Source organism: Giraffa tippelskirchi, chromosome 14 (genome assembly GCF_054371585.1).
Source record: "Giraffa tippelskirchi isolate mGirTip1 chromosome 14, T2T-mGirTip1v1.2.pri, whole genome shotgun sequence".
NCBI classification, from domain to species: Eukaryota; Metazoa; Chordata; class Mammalia; order Artiodactyla; family Giraffidae; genus Giraffa; species Giraffa tippelskirchi.
Window position 1 is genome coordinate 61,187,285 of NC_137288.1, and position 22,396 is coordinate 61,209,680.

The following is a 22,396-nucleotide window of genomic DNA, read 5'->3' on the forward strand; positions in this document are numbered from 1 at the left end:
AAGGTCCCTGTTCATTTACATGAAAACTAAAAGAAGAGAAGATGAACAGGATGAATCTTAACCAGTCACTCAACTAAATCAAGATGTATCTGTGTTTATCAAGCACTCTGCTAGGCCCTAATGGAGAAAAGGGGGACAGCTCAGGGCTCTCTTCAGACACCCTGGAGCATGGAATAAGCACACGTGCGTGGGTGCACACACAAACACATGCAGACACACAAACGCTCAACAAGCTGAATTCATAAACAGACATGTACCAAGTGCTGCAGGATCAGAAAAAGAGGACACTTAACCCTGCCAAGAGGTGTTAGGCTTAAAAAAAAATCTCAAAACTAAAATCTTCAAAAGGGACTGTTAAATTTCTCATTTGTATATGGGTTGTCTTAACTAAAATACAAACAACTTGTGAATGGGAAATACGATTTACACATCTTAATGTCAAATCTTGGCTCAATTATTAACTGTGTGACTTTGCCAATTCCTTAACTTCTGAGTGTCTTAGCTTCATGGACTGCAAAATGGGGATGATAATTGCATTTCCCTGGTTATCCTGAGGATAAAATGCTTCATAGAGAGCAATTCAGACCAGCATCTTGCATAGTAAGCACTGAGTGTCAGCTATTTTTTATTATCTCACATCATATTATATCATGTATTATCTTTCATTTCACTATTTTTTCCATCCTGCATTCCCAAAAGGACACAATGTGAAGATGGACTCAGTAAATACACATTGAATGAAGAGTTATAAAGTCCTTTAACCCTTCAGATCTTTTATAGAAGGACAAGGTAAACTGATATTTGAGAAAGTGAAAAGAGTCAAAAAAAAAACAAAAACAAAAAACCAACAATTCAATGCTGAAGATAAGACAAATGTATGCCTTTTCCTTTCACATACAGAACATTCTGGATCTCAAGGGAACCATGGACACGTATAAAAAATGTGAACATTTCCAGTCCTTTGGGGAAGAGAAGGCAGGAATGGAAAGGGTCACTGCCAGGATGGGAGAGCTCTGCCACTGTGCTCCCTTCTGGTGTCTGGTGCAGAAGCACAGTCAAGAGAATGGGAAGACAAACTATAGACACATGTGATAAAGGACTGCTACCCAAAATATACAAGTGAAAAAAGTGAAAGTCACTCAGTCCTGTCCTACTCTGCGACCCCATAGACTATACAGTCCATGGAATTCTAAATATACAGAGAACTCTTAAAATCTAACAATAAGCAAATGAACCATCTGATTAAAAAACAGGCAAAAGACCTAGACAAACACCTCACCAAAGAAGATACAGGGATGGCAAACAAGCATGGAAAGAAGATGCTCCACACCGTAAGTCATTGGGGAAATGCCAATCAAGACACCAGTGAGATAATACTACACCCCTGTTAGCACAGCCAAAATCCAGAACACTGGTAACGCCAAATGTGGTGAGGATGAGGAGCAAAGGAAACTCTTATTTCATCGCTGGTGGCAATGCAAAAGGGCACAGCCACTTTGGAAGTTTCTTATGAAACTAAACATAGTCTTATCATATGATCAAATAATCATACTCATTGGTATTTATCCAAAGGAATAGAAAACATATTCACACAAAAACTTGTACATGGATGTTTGTAACAGCTATATCCATAATTGGAGAAGGCAATGGCACCCCACTCCAGTACTCTTTTGCCTCGAAAATCCCATGGACGGAGGAGCCTGGCAGGCTGCAGTCCATGGAGTCATTAAGAGTCGGACACGACTGAGCGACTTCACTTTCACTTTTCACTTTTATGCACTGGAGAAGGAAATGGCAACGCACTCCAGTGTTCTTGCCTGGAGAATCCCAGGGACGGCGGAGCCTGGTGGGCTGCCGTCTATGGGGTCGCACAGAGTCAGACACGACTGAAGTGACTTAGCAGCAGCAGCATATTCATAATTGCCAAACTTAGAAGCAACTAACATGGTCTACAATAGGTGAATGGATAAACTATGGTACATTAAACAATGGAATATTAGTGTTATGATGGAATATTATGCAGCCATTAAAAAGAATGAAATAATGATATTTGCAGCAACATGGATGGACCTAGAAATTGTCATATTGAGTGAAGTAGGTCAGACAAAGACAAATATTATATGATATTGCTTATGAACAGAATGTGGAAAGAAGTATACAAATGAACTTATTTGTGAAACAGACTTAGGGAACAAACTTAAGGTTACCAGGGGGTAAGGCTAGTATAGGTAGTTAGGTAGTTTGGGATCAACATATACACATGCTATAACCAAAACGGATAACCAACAAGGACTTACTGAATATATAGCACAGGGAACTCTGTTCAATATTATATAACAATCTAAACGGGAAAAGAATTTGAAACTAGATACAGGTATACATATTATTGATATAACTGGGGCTTCCCTGGTGGCTCAGACAGTAAAGCATCTGCCTGCAATGTGGGAGACCTGGGTTCAATCCCTGGGTCGGGAAGATCCCCTGGAGAAGGAAATGGCAACCCACTCCAGTACTCTTGCCTGAAAATTCCATGGATGGAGAAGCCTGGTAGGCTACAGTCCATGGGATCGCAAAGAGTTGGACACGACTAAGCAACTTCACATACATATAACTGATATAACTGGGGCTTCCCTGGTGGCTCAGCTGGTAAAGAATCTGCCTGCAATGCAGGAGACCTGGGTTCGATCCCTGGGTTGGGAAGATCCCTGGAAAAGGGAAGGGCTACCCACTCCAGTATTCTGGCCTGGAGAACTCCATGGACTGGTCCATGGGGTAGCAAAGAGTCAGACACAACTGAGCAACTTTCACAGTTCATATGTAATAACTGAATCACTCTGCTGTATACCTGAAACTAACACAACACTGTTAATCATCTATACTCTGATATAAAATTTAAAAAAAACCAAAAACCAAGCCTGCCATACACTTGCAGCAGTGCACTCAGCAGAGGGAGCAGAGGCCTGAGCCAAGACCCTGGGATGGATTTACTGCCTTCCTACTGACTCCAGGGCTGCGCCTGAGCCATCAAGCCACATGGTGTGGCCCATTTCTTCCCTGGTTGAGCTTTAACCCCAATCCTTCCAAACAGATGTATGGCAGCCTAACTAAGCCACATTTAACTAATTGCAAACTTTCAAGTGAGAGGTACTTATTAATATATATGAGACTGAAAGTAGGATTCTTAACCATTGGAGTTTAACACGTAAAGTCTAAAGACTGGAACCACTTTCAAACACACACAGCCAACAGATACCCCCTACTTACCACAGTAAGTGTAGATATGGTTGGACTCCAGGAAGCGGACCTTTAAATTATGCAAAACTGCAGGCTCATGGAGATAGCTAAGGGCAGTTAGGTCATTTTCTCCCACCAGGATATCTGGATTCCGCAGGAAGGGAAGTTGGTTGTTTTGGACATCGATGGGGTACTCCTGAATCTAAGGAAAGGCAAGTGACAGACACAAAAAGGCACAGTCGTGAATCTTGTAGCCTGTATTCAATGTCTGGTCTCGTCAGCTAGGATCACTACCCCAATATGATCATAAATGAAGATAAATGTTTTAAAGGAAGCAAGTTGAACAAAAATAACTGTGTTGCCATAAGAGACCAGTCCAGATAGAAAATTTTCAGAAAACATAATCCCAGTGTATCAAGTGAACGGCATGAGAAATTCAGGAAGCACGGGTAGATTTAATAAGTTGTTCTTCTGCTTCTCAATGCAAAAATACTTACTGAGGCTTTAATTCTATTGCAATAGGAGTGCTGGTCTTTCTCCCATGCAGGAAAGCTTCTTTGGTTTGCCCCATTTAATGCTGGTGCTTCTTTACCCTTTCTCCCATCATCCAACTCCTTCTCTTTGTTTATCATCTTGCAACTAGCCAACTGCTCTCCATGAATTTCATTCAAGTTGTTCACATGTTTTTTTCCCAACCTAACTGCGAACTATTTTAGGGCAGTAACTTTACTTTGATCTAAAGTATAATAGAAGTTTGATGGGTATGCGTGTGTGTGTGTGCAATTAGGGACGTATGATTGTTTACATCTGAAGGTCAAATCTCAAATACAAGGTGTCATCCTTGTACTCTTGGCATACACAGCACTTGGACTACATAAATATTCAAAATACATTTAGGGACAGGATGTTTAACTGATTACATGCACACACGTACACATGTAAACAATACAAAGATGTAGTTCATAAAAGGAAGTGTTCTTTAACATTTAAACAGGAGGAACTTGGCTGCTGCTTACCATGTTTTATCAGAGTGTTAAGTTCCTACGGTGTTCTTAAAAATAATCTGAGAGGTTGTAAAAAGAGTTTCCTCAACACAGCTTATTTTCAGGAGGTCTTGGGTGGGATTCAGGAATATCAATTGTTAAATATCCCCATGTACTTCTGATACAGGTGGTCTATGAATTACATTTTAAGAATCACTATTCTTTACAAGTCTTTCAGGGAAGTCTATAGACATAGCCTCAATTACTGGGATAACAGTTAATTTCTAAAATAATATGAATATCAGTGTTCTCTCCTGCCCCACTTTGAGACTTGTACTACCAGATACTAAGGTACATTATTAAAGCTACTATGATATTGGCTTAAATTAAAGTACTAATGGTGTTAAAAGAGGAGATAAATGAAACATAACAGCAGATCCAGAAATAAATGCCAGCACATATGGGTAAAATTTATCCATAACGTTAAAATAGCAAATAAATGGACAAAAGGGATTTTTCTGTAGTAGGAGGTAAACTTGTAGACATTTAGGAAAAAAATTGAGTCAATGTTCCTTTTTTCCCCATATTAAATAAATGTTAGATGGGGAAAAAAATAAAAATTAAAATCAAAAAGAAAAATAAAACCAATAAGAAAGTGTGGGTAAATTTTCACAAAAGCTTTGAAAGGAAGTACCTTTAAAGGGTAATACAAAAGCCAGAACAATGAAGGAAACTATTCATTAAATTGACTACAATCTAAAACTTTAAAACCATCATAAAACACACCATAGGCTAGGCTAAGTCGCTTCAGTCATGTCCCCCTCTTTGCAATCCTATGGACCATAGCCTGCCAGGCTCCTCTGTCCATGGGGTTCTCCCAGCAAGAATACTGGAGAGGGTTGCCATGCCCTCCTCCAGGGGATCTTCCCAACCAGGGATTGAACCCACGTCTGCTATGTCTCCTGCATTGGCAGGCAGGTTCTTTACCACTAGCATCACCAGGGAAGCGCTTAAAAAACACACCATGTGCAGAGTAAATTGAGAGAAGGGGACAGTTATTCTGTATTATTTAATGGAACTAACATTCTTAATAATCGAAGAGTTATAAGAAATGAAAAAGAAAACCAATACCCCAACAGAAAATTGCGCACAGAATACAAGTCACAAAGAATTATTAATGGATAATATATGAAAAGCTACTCAGCTTCACCATTAATGACAGAGATGCAAATAAAAGATTATTTAGAGCCATTATCCATCAACTAAGCAAAGGTATAAAAACTGACAGGACCTCAACCAGGAAGGGTGTGGGCAAAAGGGTTCAGACTGATTTAACCTTCTGGAGGGCAGCTGCAACACTTCATCAGAATTTCTCATAAATATTCTTCCTCGCCACCAGGAGACAATCTTACAAATGATCAAAGATATCAACTCCCGAAGCTATAAATATGAAAGCACAGTGCAACACAGACTTATATTTACAGTCAGGCGGCTGCCAGAGCATTCTGCTGCATCTAACAAAAGGCAAGTTATAGAATGAAATCTGTAATAGGATTCCACTGATTTTAAACTATATATTAAAGCCTATCTGGAGAAGGAAATGGCAACCCACTCCAGTATTCTTGCCTGGGGAATCCCATGGACAGAGGAGTCTGGCGGGCTGCAGTCCATGGGGCCGCAAAGAGTTGGACACGACTGAGTGACTAAATAGCAAAAGTCTATCTGGAATAATATCCCCACAAAATATCAATGGTTATCTGTGTTAGTGAGGTTTTCTTTTGTACAGTTTCCTGTTATTGAATTTTTATTTTAAATTTATTTTTTAATTGAAGGATAATTGCTTTACAGAATTGTATTGTTGTTGTTTGTTGTTCAGTTGTGTCTGACTCTTTGTGACCCCATGGACTGCAGAAGGCAGGCTTCCCTGTCCTTCACTATCTCCCAGAGATTGCTCAAACTCATGTCCATTAAGTTAGTGATGCCATCCAACCATCTCATCCTGTCGTCCCCTTTTCCTCCTGCTTTCAATCTTTCCCAGCATCAGGGTCTTTACTAATGAATCGGCTCTTCACATCAAGTGGCCAAAGTATTGGAGTTTCAGCTTCAGTATTAGTCCTTCCAGTGAATATTCAGGGTTGATTTCCTTTAGGATGAACTGGTTTGCTCTCCTTGCAGTCCAAGGGACTCTCAAGAGACTTCTCTGACAGCACAGTTCAGAAGCATCAATTCTTCGGCACTCAGCCTTCTTTATGGTCCAACTCTCACATCCATAGAAGACTACTGGTAAAACCATAGCTTTGACTATACAGACCTTTGCTGACAATGTCTCTTCTTTTTAATATGCTGTCTAGGTTTGTCATAGCTTTTCTTTGAAGGAACAAGCATCTTTTAATTTCATGGCTGTAGTCACCCTCTGCAGTGATTTTGGAGTCCAAGAAAATAAAATCTGTCCCTGTTTCCATTGGTTCCCCATATATTTGCCATGAAGTGATATCCATATGAATCTGTCATATGTATACATATGTCCCCTTCCTCTTGAACCTCCCTCTCACCACCCACCCCATCCCACTCCTCTAGGTTGTTACAGAGCTGCAGGTTGAGTTTCCTGAGTCATACAAGGTTTTTAAAAATGTAAATCTGGGACTTCCTTGGTGGTCCAGTGGGTAAGACACTGCACTCCCAATGCCGTGGGCCCAGGTTTGATCCCTAGTCAGGGAACTAGATCCCACATGCATGCCTTAAATAAGAGTCTTCACACCACAGTGAAGGTCTTGCGTGCTGCAGCTAAGAGGCAGCTAAGACCTGGTGTGGCCAAAATAAACAAACATTTCATAAAGTAAAACAAAGACATTAATCAAGGCTCCCTTCTTTCTGTGAAAACCTCTTTTATTCTCATTAACCTTACTCCATACAGGACGTCAGCAAACAACTATCATGAAGATGCAGATAAGATTTCCAAAAGGTGGGAAACAAGGAGCCAATGGAGACTGCAGAGAGTCGATTTTTACTTCATTCAACTCAAGAGGTGCTCCCTTGCCCACTTTATCTCCAGCAGAGTAGGTGGTATCACTGGGACTAACCAGACCTCCACACGGGAGCCATTCGAAAGACTTCCAAATGGAGATGTCCATCACCCCAGCAGGAGCTTGTCCGCTCTCTCTCTCTCTCCCTCATGGCTCTCCACCCCACCTCCTGTGTAAGCAACACGGGGATGGCCAGGTGCAGAACCACAGTGCTCCCCCAGCCAAGCCCTCATGTGTCAGATCAGAAAGCTGGGACCTGAGCCCGCTGTCTTTAAACCCCGAGGTAGACACGCTGCCGTTTCATCTTTTCTCTGATGAATCTCCCCTCAGACGACTCGCACCCAAGTGTACGGAGGGAAATGCACATGCAGTTTTGTGAAAACGTGGTCCAAAAAAATAAGCCAATGGGAAGGGAATGGCTACCCACTCCAGTATTCTTGCCTGGAGAATTCCATGGACAGAGGACAGAGGTGGGCTACAGTCCATGGGATCGCAAAGAGCTGGACATGACTGAGCGATTTAACGCTTTCAACACATTGGTGACAGTAAAGTTGATAAGGAGGAAAAATGCCCAGAGTGCAGCAAAGAGGTAGAAGCTGCAAGCTTAGCATTCAAAGCTATAGACTTCTAGGGGGTGTACATCCAGAGGGAGGACGGGAATGAGAGCTGTAAGAACACTTTTTTTCTTTAACAGGTATTTGATTCTAACACTGCTGCTAGTGTTGAACATTTACAGCTAACATGGTTTTACTAGAAATCAAAGGGTTTATGACATGATCAGAGACAATTAACTTTCTGGCCCAAAAAAAAGACTTCACTGCACAATAATTGGGGCTTTGGAGGTAAAGAGGAGGCTGAATTTTAACACCTTTCCCGAGATTAATTCTCAGTCACCCACTTAAGAGTGGCCTTTCTCCTCTCAAGGCCAAGAGCTGGGAATCAGGAACATGTGGGGGTCTCCCGTCGGTCTCCATCTAGCAAATGGACCTGGATAAGACTTAAGATAGAGGAAGACACCCTAACCCTAGACTTGGACTTCCCATTGGAGGGCTATTTAAATTTAATTCATTAAAGCTACATGTAATGAACACTTCAGTTTCTTACACTAGCCACATTTCAAAGGCCCACTGCCCACCTGTAGCTAGTGACCTCCATACTGGACAATACAGACAGAGAACACTCCATTGTAGGACAATGTTCTCTTGGAGGGCATTGGTCTAGATTGCTCTAAACTCAGTGGATCTGTGATACTATAATGCTTTGTTGTTGTTCAGTTGCTAAGTTGTGTCCAACCCTTTTGCAACCCCATGGACTGGGTCCGCCAGGCTCCTCTGTCCATGGGATTATCCAGGCTAAAATACTGGAGTGGGTTGCCATTTCCTTCTCGAGGGGATCTTCCCGACCCAGGGATTGAACCCGCATTGCCTTCACTGGCAGGTGGATTCTTTACCACTGAGCCACTTGGGAAGCCCCTCTAACCAGGGAAGCCCTTATAATGCTTAGTAGGTGCTTAAAAAAATATCAGTTGAATGAACATTGGATCTTTTCAAGACCTCTCCCATACCTCGATTCATGTCCATGTTACATGGTAGCACAGCAAGAGAACATAAAAACATCTTCAAACGACAAATCCCAACACAAAGATTTGGAGTCACTAGTCAACATATACAGTAGAGAAGGAGAAAAAAGTGTTCTTTATTCATAGAACCAGAAGGTCTAGAGGAAAGAAAAGCTGGTGAAAATAAAGTCAGCAGCAGGCAACCCTGAGGTGCCACATGGCTCATCCTTTGATATAAATGAGCCCAACTAGGAGTTAAACCTTGTATGCAAATACTCGCCGTCAGCTAAAGCAGTGGTTCTCAACCTTTCCTGCACCTTGGAATCCCATGGGGAGCTTGCAAAAAGATGCTATGCTGTGTCCTAGCTCCAAACTCTGATTTAAGTTGTCTGGCTGTGCTGCGGCTTTGCAGAATTTTTAGAAACCCTCAAGAGTCTCTGTTGTGCAGCCAAAATTGAGAACCACTGAACTCAGTGGTTCTGCTGTGCTGAGCCCATTGCTTCACTTCCACAGACAGCAGCTGCCCTAACTGTAAGATGAGAGGACTGGTCCCAATAATCTTTAAGGGCCCTTCCAACTGTATTGGTCTAAAGTACTTAACTTAGGTCAGTGGATGTGGAGGTGTTCTCTTTTGTGTTCTCTTTGTGAGCTGTCCTGCAGAGAAAATAGGAGACCTCAAGGCATGAATCCACTTACACTCACTGTAATAGCAAGTGTTCGGCTCCAGGGTCATTCAATACACACTAAAAGGCCGTTTAACATTATGTCCTAAATGAGTACAAAAAACATTCACTTAATGAATGTCCTGCTGTCTGATTCTGTAATAGTCCTGTGTTTAAGTCTTGTATTTCCACCTTTTCCAGTCTCCGAAAAGATCATGTTTGTTAAAAAGAACCTTCTTATTCCTCCCCTCATACCATTTAGCTCAGGCCCAAGCACAAGCATGCAATTGCTTGAAAAATAAAATACGATGTGACTCATTTGAACTTGCTAGTGAGGAAGGGTCAGTTAGGTTATGAAGAAATAACAAATTAACCCTGAAATCTCAGTGGCTCAAGACCACAAAGGTGGTATATAGTAATTGCTCATTAATAATTGTTTTTAATTAATGAATAATAAATGAATGGTGATGCAAGTAACTAAAGGAAAAAAGCCTTAGATGAAAATAGGCAATTAAAGAGTTTAAATTATAAAAAAAAAAAAATCACAGTACCACAAAACCATGAAGTCGAAGATAGCACATTCCATTGGAATACAGTTATAAAAGTTTAGCTTTTAACATGGTATCTTTCAGCAATGACAAGTTCAGGGCCATTGTCTCTACGGGCTTAAACCAGAGTTTCTCAACTTTGGCACTGTTTTCATTTAGGACTGATAGTTGTTTCTTTGGGAGAGGGTCCTCTGAGCAACATTCCTGACCTCTACCTGTCACTAGATGCCAACAGCAAACCTCCCTCCTCAGTTATGACAACCAAAAACGTTTCCAGACAGTGCCAAATGTCCCTTAGGGGCAAAAATCACTGCTTCACTGATCTCTAAGCAGAATCAGCTACGCAAAATATGCTAACACAAAAGATCATGAATTCAGCAGGGGAAGAGGTGGCTGATAAATAAGTACCAGATGTGAATGTACTTAATGCCACTGAGCTGTACTCTTAAAAATGGTGAATACAGTAAAGTTTAGGTTACATGTATTTTATAATAAAATACACTAAAAACATAAAACCCACTGTAGACAAAATAACTAACTGTACTGGTAAAAATATTACCAATAGATATTTACATGCAATGTACTGTTTTATCACTTAAAAGAACCATTGTTTGTTCGCATCTGTACAATATAACTATTCTTTCCATCTAACCAAAGTGTAATACTGTCTCAATCATGGATTATTGTGCAAAACAAAGATAAAGAGAAGCAGTATTAGATGACACATAAACCAATATGAAAGTAAGAAAGAATGGAAAAACCAGGAAAACAAAAAGAAAACAGAAATAAAGTCATGTGCACTAAGAGGCTTTACTGGTACCAGAGGAGTATTACCCGGTACTCTCAGCTCTGTGGCTTTGCCAGCTGCACACACAATCGACGTTTAATCTGCACGGGGTTTACACAAGCTCTGAGCACTCTCAAGGTGTGTGGTCTGAATGCACCGATGTGTAAGGACAACAGTCTTCACTCTTCTGTGAGGCTGTCACTTCTTGACTGGAAGAACTATGTTTGCTATTTCCTCAAGATAATATCCTAATACATCTGTACCATCCTCAGAGCTGAGCAAGAGGGGCCCTTCCCTGGACTCCGCATCTTAAAGGGCGCCACCATGACAAATGCACACAGAAGCTTATTAAAGAACACGTGGAATCTCTGTCATTTGGGATCAGTGTTCAGGGCTCACACCATGAGAGCTGCAACCTTCAACACACACGCTTGTGACGAACACCATCAGACCCTGGGGCACCTCTTGCCCTGTGCCCTTGAAATAAGATAAAACCTGTTCAGGCACCTTGAAGGGTCATAGGCTATAAGGTCGTGATGTCAGAGACAGACAATGCCTCTAGTGGGGGGAGGAACTGGGCGGCAAAGACATTTAAATACAAGAAAGACAAATTAGCTCATTAATCCTACCTCCAGATAGCACAAACACAAGAAAACCAACCAAAAAACCTCACATAATGAAACAGCGTTTCCCTGTTGGGCCAAATAGCCAATTCCTTGCTTCTCTGTCTATTCTAATCGTGGCTCCAGAGGTGCTCGCAAATTAGCACAGTATGTGCAACCACTGCAAACCTGACAAATGAGGACCACCTTGCAAAACTGACCAAGTCACATTTCTCCTAAATCTGCGCATATGTGGGCATGGGCATGACAAGCCTAATGGAAGACAGCAGTCTTTCCACTGGCAACTAGACAGAGACCGAACAGTAGACTTGCAAGCATCTTAATTGTAACATACTAAACGCTTTGTTTTTCAAGAGTCAGAAATGCCAGATTTACCTAAATAATTCTGATAAAACATGCTTCTCATATTTAAACAGATGTAGGCTACATCCCTACTCTTGTTCTGGCCCCACAAACATTAGTGGGCTTGAACATGCAGAGACGCAGGTAGAGCATGTTGGTCTTCTTAAAGCTCACGTTTCCCCATCTTCCTCTCATTCACAAACAGGCCAGGTCCTTGCACACTAAGAGTAAATAGCTCTGGACGCTGGATACAAACTCGGGCGGAAAAACAGAATTTAAACATGAAACCACGGCAACAGGGGGAAAGTTTTCCCTGCCAGTAGAGGGCAGGGGCTGAGCAGTTTGTAGAGGAGGTGGGGCAGGAGAGAGGAGGTCGGCCGGGCACAGGTCCATGCCATGCCAAGAATGAGGAAGCTGTAGGTATCATCAAGATGTGCACACACTGAGGGGCTTTCTCCGGTCTCAACAGAGTACCATGCTAAGGATTGGCACACTTAGATACCTTGCATCCTTCACAACTGTACAGAGAAAAGACATGGTCCTTTCTGCTTAAGGGGCTTCCCTGGTGGCTCAGACAGTAAAGCATCTGCCTGCCATGCAGGAGACTCAGGTTCAGTCCCTGGGTTGGGAAGATCCCCTGGAGAAAGAAATGGCAACCCACTCCAGTATTCTTGCCTGGAAAATCCCATGGACAGAGGAGCCTGGTGGGCTACAGTCCGTAGGGTCACAAAGAGTCGGACAAGACTGAGCGACTTCACTTTCTTTCTTTTTCCGCTTAAGAAGTTTCCCATCTTCACATTGGCGTCAACAGAAAACATCTTACTTTGTGCGAAGTGAAACAAGCCAGACATAAAAGGACACGTGTCCCATGACTCCATCTCTGTGGGGTACCTAGAAAAATCTAGCTTGGAGACTGAAAGTGGAATAGGGATGACTGCGGACTGCAGCGAGAGGGGGCAGAGGGAGTCGGTATTCAATGGGTACAGGGTTTCAGTTATGCAAGATGAAGAGTTCTGGAGATGGATGGTGGTGATGGGGGCAGCACAGTGGGTAGGTATTTCATGGCACTGAAAACAGTTTGAAAAGACCCTGATGCTGGGAAAGATTGAAGGCAGGAGGAGAAGGGGATGACAGAGGATGAGATGGTTGGATGGCCTCACCGACTCAACGGACATGAGTTTGGGTAAACTCCAGGAGTTGGTGATAGACAGGGAGGCCTGGCGTGCCGCAGTCCATGGGGTTGCAAAGAGTCGGACGCGACTGAACTGAACTGAAAACAGTTGACATGATAAATTCTATGTTTTTCATATTTTACCCAAATAAACAAACAAGCAGGCATGCAAGAGGGAAAAAGAAACATCTTAGAGGAACTGTGGGGTGGGGGGCTGACTTCCTTGAACAGAGCAGAATGCATGGGTTGCTTATGGCTAAGGTAGAAGCCAGTGGTTATAAACATTCTTGTTTTTGAAGAGAACTAGTTTATTTTCATCCTTTGCTGCTGCAGTTAAACCCACACTACCAGACTTCAGACGGCGAAGGAGGGATGGGGAAAGAGACTCCGGGGTGCAGTTTTTGGCCAGGTTGGTGTATCAAAGATGCTTTCAGCTACAGAGGAGATTCTTCAAACCTTTGGAGTCTATCCATCTAGCTTCTGCGTTCCCAGCTCGGGTCCACAGCTCAGCTGAGTCGCTCCTAATGATAGCTCAGAGCCAGCAGTGGACAAACCACAGCCCGCAAGCCACCTGGACAGAGTCTGAAGTTCAGAGCCCATTATTTCTCCAGAGCTGCTCATCTCCAGCCCTAGGCATCTCTTCTGATTATAGCTGATGGCCATGGAGCAGAGGAGGGGGCAGGAGAGGGGTCCTGGGCAGCTGCCAGGATTAGTTATGCCAGGCAGAATTCACTCTCAGCTGGGGAAGTTAGCATCCGCTCTGTTTTAGCAACACGGCAGTTCAGCCCTCCCTCCATAGGACTCTCAAAAAACACCCACCCACTTACAAGATCAACTGAAACGAAATCGGCTGGAGTGGAAGATATGCCATTCATGTGGGTGAACTAATTTTATTTTGTTTGGGGAGTGGGGTGGGAAGTTATTCAACATGATAAACATGATTCCATCTGTCGGGAATTTTGCTTCTCACCTCAAAACCAGGAGGAGGCTGGCAAGGTCTGCCCGTGAGGAAGGGGAAAGGGAGGCAGGCACGCTTTGGTATAAACACCTCCTAACAAACTGACCAACTCGCTGTCCCGGTTTTACCCAGCGATGTGCTCAAAGTTGATAGAAAGAGAAGTTAGGAAGGGAAAAATGTTCAACCTCCCCACTAATCAGTGAGTTAATCACCAGCCACTGCAGGTACACGTGAGCCAGAGCAGACAAGGTCCTTTTCTCAAGCAGGTCGTTACTATTTAGAGAGACAAGAGCAAAGAACTCGGAAGAAGGTAAAACAGGAAAACGGTAAGTGATCAGAGGCTGAGTGACAGGGGACCAGCTTTCAGCACTCCCGCAGCTCAGAGGCAGGCAAGGACCACCCGAGCCCCAGCCTCCCCTCCAAACGAGACCCACTCTGCAGCCCCTCAGATCTGACCCAGCCCAAGGCCAAAGCTTGAGTTCTTCTGGCCACTTGATTCCAAGTCTGTCTCCCGGTCTCCCCCTGTAAACGCTGCACCCCTGACCTGCCTCCATAGCCTCGTGCCCCATCTGTCCCCTTCTCTGGTGGCTTCCAGGTGCACTGGCCTCCCTTCCTTCCACATACCCAAAGGGGACGCTGAGGCCTTGGGGCTTTAGCCACTCCCCTTGGCCCACTGCAGCCTGAGTCTTCAATGCTGGCTCCCTTCCACGCCCCCCCCCAACACCCCCGCCTCTGCCTGCTCCCTCCTCACTTTCCTCCCTGGCCTCATCCACTGCCTCCGGGTCTACTATATCTGCTGGAGGTCTTTCCCTTATTTCTGTGTTCACGTCCTCTGCACCCTCCAGCACTGAGCTCCCCTCAATGGCAGAGTCACAACCAATCACCCATAACCCCCCCATGACCAGCACTGGCAAGTCTTCAAATAACTGTGACGTGCACACATCACAGGGAGGGGTAATGACATGAGGCTCACGAAAAGGAAAATGGAATGAGACCTTGTAGAAGAAATAGGATTTCCTGGTGATGGCCTTGTTTCCTTTTGAACAAAACGATCTGAAAATCAACTAATTAAAAAACTCTCACTGGAGCTACTAACAGTGCTCGCATGCCAGGCATGACTCCTATGTATTGCCTCCTAGTAACTCATTTTATTCTCATGTGCACCCTAGACAACCCCACATCACAGATAAAGTAACAGGCATATAAAAACTGCTAACTTGCACAAGGGCACAAAGCTAGCAAGGGCCGAGCCAGGATCCTGGCCCAGGCGGGCCGGATCCAGAGCCAGTGCTCCAACCACTGGACCAGGTACTGGCTCTTAGGGTAAGTGGCTCCCCCTCACCTCCCACCAGTGCCTCATCCCCACAGAGGGAAGGCTCCTGTGTCCCCCACCCCACTGGGAAGATTCTCCTCTCAGCCACCCGGGATCTCTCAGCTGGGCCCACCAATGGGCATGTGTGTGTACTGTGCCATCCGTTCAGCAGCTTCGTGGTTTAGACCTTCACGTACATCACTGTCTCTAGTCAGTTCACGAAACTCTTTGCAACCCTATGGACTATAGCCTGTCAGTCTTCTCTGTCCATGGGATTCACCAGGCAAGAACAGTGGAGTGGGTAGTATTCTTGCTTGGAGAATTCCATGGATCCAAGAGCCCGGCGGGCTACAGTCCATAGGGTCACAAAGAGTTAGACATGACTGAAGCGACCTAGCATGCACATACAGCGCCATCTACAGCAACAAAAAAGGACGCCAGGAGCTCAGACGCGCCAATGTGCAGGACACGCTCTAGCTACAGTGTAGCACCCACCCGTTCCGCGGAGCCCGGCGCGCCCACCCTCTGGGCTATACTCACAGTTTCATCTTCCAGTCGGAGCTGGAGGCCCTTGTCCCCCTCCTTGTAGTCCTTGGTTAATTCAGCGGAGCGCCACACTTCATCGGGGTCAGGGATCCAGACCCTCGTGTACTGAAAGAGGAACACAAAAGAAGCTTAGATGACAAGAGAAGCTTCCAGGTGTGCTCCCTACGAGGGACCCTCAGGAGAACATTTAAAGCCATCTCTACACATTTTCCTCCCTTCTCATTTCAAGATACAAGGTGATCCAATACCAGGATGACAGACAAATGATAACTCACTGGATTGGTAACAGAAGACACCTTCAAGATCCTGTGAGAGTATTACAGATCAATGAAATTCTAACTCTACCAGGGAATGCCAAGCCTACATTTTGTTCTATCCAGAGTTTTACACCATCTCAAAAGGTGCTACAAAATATCTATGTCAGAGGGAGCGCCTAGTGCACTGCAAACAAAAGAATAAAATGACACAGGCAAAACCCAACAAGATAGCATAGCTAGTCCTCAGAGCCTGGGGATCTCTGCTTTGGTATTTTGCATTCAGGGTCAAAGTTACTTTTCTGCAGAAGTGAAAGAAAGTGGTCAGCAAATTGAAACTGTGTTAATATATTCCTGAGTTGTCAGCAATCTCATTTTAGCTGTGCATTCTTTAAACCACGAACATATCCCCAAATCTCACCCATCCTCCCCCAGCCACCATCCGCATCCACCATCCGCATCGGGGATCCGCAAGGTCATTAAGCTGCCCAGATCTGGGCGGGGAAGAATGCAGCCAGTCCCCGCTGAGTGGGAGGCACTGTCAATGTCACTCGGGGGCTCTGGCCCTGACCGCACGTTAGAATCGCCTGGGAGCCTTGGAAAAGACCAGGTCTGGGGCCACTTGGACCCTGCAGTCCAAGTCTGAGGGGACCTGAAAACTCCAGGATGAGCGTGAAGTGCAGCCGGGAGAAGCAGGGTCTGACGCACCGGACGGCAGCATCTGGATCTCCCAGTGATGTCACCTTCGGCAACACACACCTGCCATCCGTCAGACACATCTCTCAGTATTTGCCTCGCAGGCATGCGATTTCCACGGGGCCTGTTTGGTTGAGAAGCTGTGTGCATGAGCACATACCCTCCCTTCATTATACACACACACACACACACACACATTTACATACATACATATATATATATATATATATAGGAGATGCAAGAGATATGGCTTCAATCCCTGGGTCAGGAAGATTCCCTGGAATAGGAAATGGCAACCCACTCCAGCATTCGTGCCTGAGAATTCCATGGACTGAGGAGCCTGGCAGGCTACAGTCCATGGAATCACAGAGTCGGACATGACTGAGCAAGCACACACAGATGTGTGTGTATATACATAAGTGTATATATATATATGTATTATATATATATGTATGCCTTGTATGTATATATGTATGACATATAAATATATGTATGTCACAGGATACTTTTAGCAAACCTGAAACTAATAGCTCTTAAAACCAAGGACCAGCCAGAATGTGTGCCTGGGTCAGCATCACCCACCTCCCTCATGGATAGACAGCAAAGCTCCCTGTGGCCAGTCAGGTGCCAGCTTGATTTGGGTCTTGCTTTTTTTTTTTAATACAGCATTCTCTTCCAGGTGATCAATGGCCTTTTGAAAAAGCAAGCCCCAGTCCCTGCTATACTTGTCTCTAATTCACTATCAAGGTGTGAGTGTCATGAGGCAAGAAACTCAGAACACACAGTTAATGGGAAAGCAAACCACCAATTTGTATCATTGATACCCCAGCTCTGGGTACAAAACCAAAGCTGTCTTTGGCTTTACAATGAATCAAGTTCACAGAATCTTCTCTCCACCTCTGAACCTGGCCTAGAGCAAGATATTACTGTATCTTTAGAGGAAGATACTATAGAGCTTTATAGCGTCTGAGTACTGTGGAATAGGACACGAAGAAAATTCGGAGACTTCTCCAGAGAAAACTGAGTGTTTCAATATTTCTCCTCCCTCGGGTGTTCTAACTTACCTCCTCCTCTGCCATTTAAGTCCGTCATCCATCCAGCTGCAGGGACTTTTAAGTTCCTGTCCCCCAGCATCAGGACTTTCCTGAGCCCCGCTACACCCCCCACCCCTGAGTGAGGCTGCCAGGATGCTCCCTCCAGTTAAGGGAGGACAGTGCACCCTAAAGCCTCTATCTCACAGCCTAGTCTCCACTCAGTGTAAAACAGCACTGGGAAAGGCTGAAGACAAAGTGACAAATGACAGGAGGGGCAAATGCCAACAGAGAGCGAGCGGAGGTGGTGAGATGTGGTGAGGTACTGGAAGCCACAGCCCATACGGGGGCTCCTCTACCTTAACCCTGCTCTCCGCGTGTCTCCCGCAGGACAGCTGACTATACGCAGCAGCAGGGAACCTCACTGCCTGGCCCTTCTGCTGTTTAATTCTTACTCTGGGAGGGTCCTTTTACCTTTCCACTTACATAAATCTCCTCTAAGTGGAATGAAAACACCTGGTAGGTGGAAAATTCTCGTTTACATTTTCCGATACCCACAGAATCTTTGACTGAGCACCAAAGAATAGACGCTTTTTTATTGTGGTGCTGGAGAAGGCTCTTGAGAGTCCCTTGGACTGCAAGATCAAACCAGTCCATCCTAAAGGAAATCAACCGTGAATACTCATTGGAAGGACTGATGCTGAAGCTCCAATACTTTGGCCACATGACGTAAAGAGCCGACTCACTGGAAAAGACTCTGCTGCTGGGAAAGACTGAAGGCAAAAGGAGAAGGCGGCAACAGAGGATGAGATGGTTAGAGAGCATCACCAACCCAAAGGACATGAATGTGAGCAAACTCCAGGAGATAGTGGAGGACAGAGAAGCCTGGTGTCCACGGGGTCACAGAGTTGGATACAACTTAGCAACTGAACAATAACAACAGAATCTAACACAGCATCAGAGGCATGAGGGGACCCTAATAATACTTCAGCTCCTTGCTACTCCAAGTGAGGACCTCAACCACACCACTACCTGGGAGCTTGTCAGAGATGCATAATCTCACACCCAGGGCTAAGAATGGGCTCATCTAGCACCTGCTGTTTTGCCCCTGCATATGACCTCAGTCTTCCCTGCCTTGGTACACAGGCCAGACTACAGCCTGGGCCGAATGCAGTGTGCCAACTGTTTTTATACAACCCATGAGTTAAGAATGGTCTTTTAGTGGTTAAATGGCTGAGAAAAAAACAAAAAATCAAAAGAATGATAATCACATGCTAACATGTGAAAACTGTGTGTCAGATTCTGGTGTCCATAAAGTTTTATTGGAACACGACACGATCTACTTAATGCTGCCCACGGCTACTTCCACATATCAGTGACGGCTATGACACTGTATGTCACATTTGGGGGCTACGGCCCCCAAAACCTAACTTATTTGCCCTCTGGCCCGTTACAGAAAAGGTTTGCTGCCCCCGACCTTTGAGCACACCGTTTCCTCAGCCTACGATGTCCCTTCCTCCCTGTTCACAGGGGCAGAGTCCAAGTTCCAGTGCCGTGTCCCTACTGAACCCTCCCTTTCCTGTGCCCTCCAGAGGCAGCCCTTCCCAACGCTGGGCTGCGGCAACCAGGGCTTCTCGCATCCACTCTCTTCGTGGTTTTGAGATTGTTTTCTTTCTCATCAGTTTCTTCCTACTACTTCAATGTCCCTCAGATACACCATCAGGCGTCTTTGTATCCCTAGCACGTACGAGATGCTCCGGAAATGTTTACTGAGACGGGAATCAGTGGAGAGACTTGAGTGGACATACATGTGGAATCTAAAAACAGTACAAATGAGTTTCTTTGCAAAACAGAGATAGACTCACAGACACAGAAAACAAACGTACAGTTCCCAAAGGGGAGTGAGGAGAGGGATAAACTGGGAGGCCGGGATTTACAGATGCACACTGCCATATACGATAAACAAGGATTTACTGTATAGCACAGAGAGCAATACTCAACATCTTGTAATAAACTATAATGGAAAGTTGGAAAACAACATAGATATAGACACACATATATACATAATCAAATCACTTTGTTGTACACCTGAAACTAAGACGTTATTGTAAATTAACTATACTTCAATTTAAAATAAAAGGCCTTGAGGGAGGAAGACAGATGTGATCTGAGCTGTGGAGATGGAAAGAATTTGTCAGGGAAGGGTTTCCTTTGCAGCAGTGAAAAGGTTTGGTAACTAGATAGACAAGCTGGTCATACAACTTCATGAATGTACTAAATGCTACTGAACTGTTCACTTAACAGTTAATCTTGTGTGATATGAATTTCACCCTAATTTAAACAACAAAAGCGGTTTTGGTTGCACATGACTCAAACAGCATCCTGTACACCTCTCTCCTGACAGGGGTACTTGCTTCTCACCTCTGGGAAAGCAGTAAGATCAAATATCTTCTCTTAACAGAAAGCCATCATTTCTATAAGCCAGACAGAAACTTCCTAGAACCAAGGTTCTGTCCTGCCTTTTCATTTTTTTCTCACCTTCAAGGAATTCCTTCCAACAAACCCAACCTCTACAGCTTTCGTGGAGGCAGCAGATTGTAGGGAACACAAGCGCCCTCACCTAACCCAATTATAGGACTACTCCGTTTGTCACTACGCTGTTTGAACAATGCTTAATTCCATCATATCAAAGTAAATACAATAATAATGTCTGACCTAGTTGTTAAAGAAAAACTGCTTTTTCTTTTGGAAAGAACCCTGTGTATCACCCGGAGAAGGCAGATGCTCCGTGAAATGAAATGCATTAGTACCTAGAACACGTGCTCCAAGCCCAAGTTCATTCCCCCATCTCTGCAGGCCGCACAGAGGTAGCTCCTTCACATTGGAGGGACTGGCTGCCTCCAAAAACTGTACTCAACCCTAGTCGCACAGGAGAATCACCTGGGGAGCTTTTACAGCATCTCCAGCCAGGCAGCCCCTCAGGCTAATTACATCACACTCCGGAGGGGGGCAACCAGGCAGTGATTTTTAAAGCTCCCCAGACGTGCCCAGTGTGCAGGAAGGTCTGAAAAATCAGTGGTCCTTGGAGTTTGCTTTGGTAACTGATATGCAGGGCACTACAGACCCTCATCTGCCCAGAGGTCTCTCCCCACTAGCCTGTGGTTGAATGTGAAATTTCAGCCTGAGGATTCTTCACCCTGAGTGAAAGCACCATCTGCAGAAAGCCCCAGCAAAAATGTGAATACGTGCATTGAAAGGAGATCAGTCCTGGGTGTTCATTGGAAGGACTGATGTTGAAGCTGAAACTCCAATACTTTGGCCACCTGATGCAAAGAACTGACTCATTTGAAAAGACCCTGATGCTGGGAAAGATTGAGGGCAGGAGGAGAAGGGGACAACAGAGGATGAGATGGTTGATGGCATCACCAACTCAATGGACACGAGTTTGGGTAGGCTTCGGGAGTTGGTGATGGACAGGGAGGCCTGGCGTACTGCAGTTCATGGGGTCGCAAAGAGTCGGACACGACTGAGCGACTGAACTAAACTGAACTGAAGGTTAAAAAAATGAAAAAGAGCTTTTCTAAGACTAGCAATATTTGAGTGCTTAAATAAAACCACAGAAGAACAATTGCAATAAAGTAATGCTGTAGTTTGTTCAGAGCTTGACTTCTTAAAGTGCTTTATATGTAATGTATGGCCCACACCCAGAGAATTAAGTTGGAATCAGCATCTTTAATAAATAAACTAATCTGCTCAAAAAAAAAATGTGAATACAGTATTGAGAGGGGTACAGTATTTACCCATAAATACCAATTATCATGCAGCACAGTTCTGAAATGGTTTGGGGTAGTTTAGGGGGTTTCTGAAGAGCTCCAGTCCCACAGTCCTTTGTGTCTCAGCACAGAAAAGAATTCAGTAACAGACAAAGTGACAGCTAAGTGATCCTCAAGAGAGGACGCTTGTGAGGCTTATGAGCAGGGTTGGGGGGTGAGTGGTGAAGGAGTGCCATGCCCCGGGAACTTAGAGGGCTACAGTTTTATAATCAAAGGAAAAGTGGAGAGGGGGAGAGCTTCTCTGTTTCTCTTGAGTAAAGTCATGCTTCCATCATCAGCTCCTCCTCCAGGTTGAGCAGGGGAGTTTTCTTGTCCCTACAAGGTCAAACTCAGAGGTAAAGAATCCACCTGCCAGTACAGGAGATGCAGGTTTGATCCCTGGGTCGGGAAGATCCCCTGGAGAAAGAAATGGCAACCCACTCCAGTATTCTTGCCTGGAAAATTCCATGGACAGAGGAGCCTGCTGGGCTACAGTTCATGGGGTTGCAAAAAGTCAGAAACGACTTGGTCACTAAACAGCAACAACAACATCATCAAGCTAGTTCCACGATTTTTCTTCAATGTGTGCAAAGAGTGTGTCCCTAGGGATCTTAACTTACTGAGCTCACTGGGCACGCTGTAGGTCTCATGCCACCACTGTTTTATTGTTTGGGGGCATGTCCCGTGCTTCTGTTGCATGGATTTGTTGCTAAGCAAGCCTGCTTGGTTTTGTGGTTAAGCAGACCTGCTTTCTTGGAGTAATCATTAACTTACAGGGTCTCTCATCTTTTTTCTACTTACAGTCCTCTAGTGGGATTAACCATTGAATCACCTACTTTATCCCTTTACTCTGTCC

The 22,396-nt window shown here is 44.5% G+C and overlaps 1 protein-coding gene across 20 annotated transcripts in view; it reads right to left on the bottom strand.

Annotated features, from left to right (window-relative positions):
• MYO5B (myosin VB) overlaps positions 1-22,396 on the bottom strand; it is a 337,885-nt gene that overhangs the window by 179,656 nt on the left and 135,833 nt on the right. For 16 of the 20 annotated variants that reach the window (XM_081562009.1, XM_081562003.1, XM_081562010.1 and 13 more), the window contains 2 exons: positions 15,742-15,852; positions 3,265-3,436 (listed from right to left, as the gene is read on the bottom strand). In XM_081562009.1, coding sequence (XP_081418135.1) covers positions 3,265-3,436; positions 15,742-15,852 — 283 coding nt within the window. Of the gene's footprint in view, positions 1-3,264; positions 3,437-15,741; positions 15,853-16,022; positions 16,267-22,396 lie in introns of those variants that run through there. The other 4 variants (XM_081562018.1, XM_081562008.1, XM_081562019.1 and 1 more) reach the window with 2 other exon arrangements.